Source organism: Trachymyrmex cornetzi, unplaced genomic scaffold (genome assembly GCF_001594075.2).
Source record: "Trachymyrmex cornetzi isolate Tcor2-1 unplaced genomic scaffold, Tcor1.1 scaffold257, whole genome shotgun sequence".
Lineage (NCBI taxonomy): Eukaryota > Metazoa > Arthropoda > Insecta > Hymenoptera > Formicidae > Trachymyrmex > Trachymyrmex cornetzi.
In genome coordinates, this window is record NW_017297238.1 from 556,280 (window position 1) to 563,279 (window position 7,000).

Consider the following 7,000-nt stretch of genomic DNA (forward strand, 5'->3'; position numbering starts at 1 on the left):
GTCAACAGGTTTCTCGACTATTATGCAACCAATCGATTTAGGCATCGCGTGGAAAGGTCAAGTCGACTTGAACTTACTTTTGGCAGAAGATTCTATTCTAGCCGGCGTCTTCTCTCTCGTTCCTTCCCTCTTTTTCTTTGTCCTTTCTTGTCGCCATGGCTATATAGAACCCTGGCTTTTTCTCGTTTCTGGGTTTCTACATTACGATCAGGGAAAGTGGGGATCTACGGTTTTGTATAAAAACGCATTCGGATCTCATTGCGATCACACTCGAAATCTCATCACGTTCCTCCATTGGACCAACAGATTCGAGCCATCCACACGATAAAATGAAATTCCTCGTGAGTTCTGCATTTTTCTTTTTTTTATCTTAAATTCTGAGATTTATAAATAAATTGTTAACCCGTAAAATTAATATCTTGTCGAAATATCTAAAGGCCCGTCTACAATACACGGAGTAAGAAGTAAGAATAAGAAATTGACCAATCACAGTCGAATGTGAGAAGAATAATCGACTGTGATTGGTCAATTTCTTACTCTTACTTCTTACTCCGTGTATTGTAGACGACGCCTTATATTACTACTATCAATTAAATTCTAATCGATTCTGTATTTTCCAATTTAAACCTTTAAAATTTTTACAAAATCTTTAACCAACTTAATTTGATTAACATCTGTAAGTATATTATATGTATATTTCAATATACAATTAAGAAGACACTTTTAAATTTTCAGTATTCTTAGATTTATCAATGCCAACCGTTAACTATTGGAATAATTATTGGAGTTTTCTGTTCGTTGAGATCTTCTCTAATTTTTGCGAAAACAGCTTGTTACGATTCTGTGATCTAATTAATGCCTAATTAATCGAAAAAAGAAAGTTAATTACGATAACAAGTCAATCACAATAATAAACTAACAGGAACTTAACCCGCTTACATATAGACATCAAGATTATTTAATTAATACTTTGATATTCATTTCTTTTCATGGATTTATACGAAACCTGTAATCTTTTTTTGCAGTGCGCATATTGCGCGAAAGTAGCAATCTTAAGCCTTTAATATTTTCTGGTCGATAACAATGAATTTACATAATCGACGTATATAACTCTTAAACAATAGAAACATGTTATTTAACTGGCATATTTTGCGTGTTTGTCAATTAATAATATAACCCAGTCATGATAATGATGTTATAAATCATTGTACAACATATATCAGTTTCTTTGTTCATATATTTTTAAATATTTTGTTTATACCTTTTCAGTTTTATATTTCTTATTTTATCCAGTAGATTCAACATTTTAAAATATCGATAAGAATCCTTTATAATTATTTGTTAATAATAAGCAAAAGTAAGTTGATAATCACGCAATCAATCTTATATCTTTAACAATATAGGTTAAAACCATGGTAAGAAACCATGTAAAAACGATATAGATAAAAAGGCATACACCACGAACGCCAGATGCGAATGGCTAAAATATTTTATATTTTGATAAGTTATTATACATTAAAATAAACATTTCGGTCTTAAATTAGACCTTCCTCAGTATACAATCCTCAGTATTACAAATAATATCGGAATTAAAATATTACGAATATAAGTTATAGTAATACAATAATTATCGGAATAATTACGAATATAAGTTATAACCGAGGAAGGTCTAATTTAAAACCGAAACGTTTATTTTAATGTAACTTATCAAAATACGAAGTATTTTAGCCATCCACATCTGGCGTTCGTGGTGTATGCCTTTTTATCTATATCGTTCTTATATTTTTATATGTGGAAATATCGGTTTTGCTACTATGTAAAAATTAAGCTAAATATAGATGTAAAAATAATTATGTTGAACCATAAAGATAATTATGTAGAACAAACAAGCATGATAATAATACTGCAAAAAGTTTTTATCTATCAATGAGCTTGATAATTCAATATAATTATTTAGATAGTCCAACATAATTATTTTCAAATCTGTATTTAGCTCAATTTTTTAAATTAAACAAAATCATTCTTTCCGCGTAGGAAATGATAAAAAAATTATTTCCATCGCTCGTCTTATTATTACATCTATACCTCATTTTAATTTTTATTTCAGATCGTGACTGTCGCCCTAGTCGCCGTCGCTCTGGCACAGCACCAGCACCCGCACTCACATATACAACCGGTAACCGCGATTCTGAAGCAAGCGCAGGATATCTCACCGGAAGGATCTTACAGTTACGCCTATGAGACCGAGAATGGAATCGCCGCTTCTGAGCAGGGCTCGCCACAACCCGTTGGACCCAAGGGCGATCCTGTGGTCGTTGCCCAAGGTCAGTTTCAGTATACCGCTCCTGACGGCACCCCCATTGCCCTCCAGTACACGGCCGACGAGAACGGTTTCCACCCGCAGGGTACCCACTTGCCGATCGCTCCACACGTACCCGAGCTGATCCAAAAAGCCGTTGCATATGTTTTAGCCCACCCGCAGCCCGAGAACCAGCAATAAATAATCGATGACATTTAGCAACATCTCCGGACAAAATGCTTACCTTTCGTGACACCATAGACACAAAGTGTTTTGTTTAATATTATATATAAATACAAATATTCTTCAAAAATTTTTCGGCGTATTCATTTGTCGACCTAATAAATTGACTAAAACTTTGTTGTGTAAATTGTAAAACAATAAAATCAAAAGTGTCATTTTTAGAGATGCACTTGTTCAATTTTTATTTATTAATACACGGAAAGAACGATTTTGTTGAAATATCTAACATTTTAACTAGATACAAATCTGAAAATAATTTTATTGGACTATTAAAATAATTATGTAGAAATTTCAAGTATAATGAACAATGTTGCAAAAAGATTTGATATTTTAAACATTCTGCTCTAATTATTTTGATAGTCTAATAAAATTATTTTTGAAGTTTGTATTTAGCTAAATCTTTAGGTATACGTCAGCAAAACTATTCTTTCCGTTATAATAGAAATAAATTAGTATGATAAAAAAAATTAGGTATATTATTTTTCCAGACAATCATGACTATTTCCATATAGAATGTTATTCAAATATAATAACTTAATATACACAAATTTAATATCACAAAAACCAAGAGGAGGAAAGGGATTTATAAAAATTGATTGTAATTTAATTCCGTGTACGATTAGTTGATAAAACGTGTCGCATTCTTTGCATACGCTACTTTCAATTTGTAAAATAACTCTCTAGGTCACATAGATTCCGCAGATTCTAAAGGAAGGACACGATAAGATATTTTACAATATTTTCTTATGTATATGCGCGCCAGATATTTCCGGCCAGAAGACCCTGGCATTTATTCTTACACAATGTGTATAACCATGACTACACCATCACGCCAGTTTAACAATTTCGACGACCGCAGATCATCCTATTTACGAAGGTGGAGCAAATAGAAATAACTGCGGATGCTCGAATAAAAAAATATGATTTATCTACGTGATTTAAACTTCAAAGATGTTTTCGTGATTTCTCTCGGGAAGTTTTCAAGGAACTCATATGTTACATTTTGCGAATCGCAGTATGACTGCCTCGGGAAGAAAAAATACACGACGGTAGACTGAAAAAGACGAAGAAAAAGACGTAGGCGCGAACGATAAATATTAATATTACCAAGAGAATGATAACAAAAATCATTATCGCCCACATTTAATATCAAGGCTGTAGTATTATACTGCGCTCGATGAATTATTATGATATGTTTTATAGATCTATTGTTACGTTGTTGCGAGCTATTATGAATTATAGGAATCGCATCAGGAAAGTTACACACTAAGCTGTGCTTAGTATATACCTTATCTACGCTTGAACAGAGTTTTGTGTATATAGAAATATTTCAACAATTAAATATAAATATACATATAATATATAATGTTCGGCAAGAAACTATTTTAAAAACATCCTATAATAGATCTTTGATAACAAAAGCGTCGTTTTAATGGCAATAATAATAGCGTGATTAATTGCAGCGGTATCGTTTATACAACAGCTACTGTTTATTATCCTCTCGTGAGAAGCACAATTAGCGTCGATACAGATGTAATTTTCAAACGCGACGTAATAAAATTCTCTTAATACGTAGATCCTCTATCGTATTGTGCGATACTATTTCAATCAACAAAGAAAATATTTCCTAGGAAATCTCACGAATATTACGGCGCGCATCGTTTGTTAATAAAATGGCAACAGTTTTTTACGCTTACTAGTGTATAGGTATCGTTACTATATGACATTATGTAGAAAAGGACGAATGAGATCACGAAGATTGATAATACCCTGTTTTTTGTGTGACATCCATCTCATGATAGCACGCAAAGGTGGGAAATCGTCTATTAAGATTTTTATTTTGTTAGCTATCTCAATTTTATTACCGGTAATGCGTTTCACGAGCGTAATATGTAATAAATATAGCATCATTAATCGATATTAATATTTTAATAATTCAATAACTAAAAATGTTCATAATTGAAGAAATAATTGTTGATAAAAAAAATATCTTTAGTTAAACAATAAATATATTGCTACTAGAAACTCGGATCGAAATTTCGGTCCGAAGCTATATCCAATTTTTCGATTTCAGTTCCAGTTTCGACGTCGGTTTCGGTTCCAATCCTTTTACGATAACGATAATCATTTTGGATTTCGATCTCTTTCGGTCTTTTTCGATTATAGTTATAAGTGTATAATTACCTATTGTAGTACATAAAAAAAGATAATACAATGAGTATAATAAACTGTAATAGTATAAAAAAATTCATGTATATTAGATTTAAAAAAAGTTAATTTACAAATCTCATTGAAATGGGAGATTCCAGGTCTTGTTAAAGCAATCGGGGACTCGGACCGGACTAAAACCGAAACCGAAAAACGAACTGAAATATTATGCAGGCTAAAGGACCAGAACCGTAATCGGATCGAAAACTTTTTCTCGATTTTTGGTCGGGTTTTCGATTCAGTTTTTTAAACGTTATTTTAAATATTATGTAAGAATTTTATTTGGAGGAATTTGAAAATCCAAAGACGCTATTGGCAGCTCATTAGATTACAGTGTTTAAAGCCCAAATGCATATGGCAAATGGGTCTCTTTTCTTTTCTTTTGCTGCTGTTTTATCTGCTACAGCAACCAATGGTCATTTTGAACTTATTACCGGTTTTCTATATAACATACCTAAAAAAAAAACTCTTTAAAAAAGAAAAAAATATACGCAAAGTACATAAAAAAGATATTATTAACGACGAAGAGACCACATAAAGATGCGACTGAGCAACAAATTGGGTTGAACAAAGACGTGACGAATATAAAACGGCGATTAGAATAAGTTGCAGTGCTGCATGATTCAGTTTGACAGGTGGTACTTAAATTAGAATGAGAGAAGAAAAATCGTGCACATGTTCGTATTTTCGAAACACGTTGATAATGATGATATTTGCAGTTTCGTCATAAAGTCTCATCGTGTTGATTTTACAATACATACGTGTGTAGGTGTAACAAAGACAACAGTACGTACAAGTCAATTCCACAGGATTTATTAACTCTTTTATTAGTGATATCTTTAATTACACGCGAAACATCGACAGAGAGAGAGAGAGAGAGAGACATAAATGCCTGCGGAACGTAGGCGAGTGAAATTGCGAATACCCTTTACTGATGTTTTCTGCGAAATTTGAGAAAACACTATAATCGCCCATTGTGCAAATCTTACAATATAGAGAAAGTATGTAGATAGCAAATAGGCTATTGCATGGGGGTTTTTAAAAAGAACTAATTCTTTAGTGCAAACTTACTGATTCATACGATCATTATTTTATTGATTCATAAGACATGCAAATAAGAAAAATGCATTAAAAAAGAAAAATGCTATTAAATTAAATGGTGCGTTTCAAATATTAACAAAAAATATATTTTTTATTATTTTTAATATATCTCGAAAACAATGCAAAATAAGAAAAAAATTCAATACCTCTTTTTTTGTAGAAAATTAAATTCTTTCAATTAAGTATAAAGAAAGATTTTTTTGATATAATAAACTCAAAATAAGAGAAGAAACGGAAGAAAAAAATAGCAGAAATTTGCAAAAATTTTCAATTCTTATTTTTCAGAACATAACATTTTTCCATCAGTCTAAACGCTTTTATCGTTATTAGAGAAAAAAACATACATTGCAACGAAAAAAATGAGAGCTGAAACAAGAGTTTTTTTTTTATCAATGATGACCAAGATATCGTTAACGCAAGTTGGACTGACAGAAAAAAAGTTATACGCCAAAAAGTAAGAATTGAAAATTTTTGCAAATTTTTATTATTTTTTTCTTCCGTTTTCTTCTTCTATTTTGGATTTATGATAAAAATTTTTCTATATACTTAATCGATAGGAAATTTTTATTCTCCTATAAAAATATACTGTTAAAGTTTTTTCGTCATATTTTACGTCGTTTTCGAGATATATTAAAAATAATGAAAAATGATAATTTTGTTAATATTTCTGAAGAATTTCACCACTTAATTTAATAGCATTTTTCTTTTTTACCTTATTTACATGTCGAATAATCGTGTCACACGTAAATCAATAAAATTGCACTAAAAAATTAGTTTCGAATAACAGTTGTTTTTCAGCTCCAAGCAATAGCCCAAAAAATTTATTAAATCCTCTTTTTTGTATCGTTCAAAGATTTTAATGTGTTAAATATGTATATAGAATCACCGATGGGATACTATTAAAGGCCATCAACTCTAGGCAAATTTTCATCCATACAAAAAGGGTCCCGAGGGCCTGGAGGTAATTGAAGAATACTGACATTATCGACAATTGATATAAATTTTCGATTATTAACATAAATATTTGGATAACGTATCACCAAATTGATGAGTTTTTATCATATAAATGTTCTACAAATAAGTATGCATACTTATAATGCTATAATACCTTATTGCTGCAAAATTACAATTTTTTGTCTATAGTTATCA

The 7,000-nt window shown here is 31.0% G+C and overlaps 1 protein-coding gene across 1 annotated transcript; it reads left to right on the forward strand.

The window, feature by feature from the left end:
• The first annotated feature begins 252 nt into the window (after positions 1–252).
• Positions 253–2,686, forward strand: LOC108761606 (endocuticle structural glycoprotein SgAbd-1). The gene is made up of 2 exons (XM_018508215.1): positions 253–341; positions 2,108–2,686. The coding sequence occupies exons 1-2, from the start codon at positions 330–332 to the stop codon at positions 2,498–2,500; spliced, it is 405 nt and encodes a 134-aa protein (XP_018363717.1). The 5' UTR covers positions 253–329; the 3' UTR covers positions 2,501–2,686.
• The last annotated feature ends 4,314 nt before the right edge of the window (positions 2,687–7,000 follow it).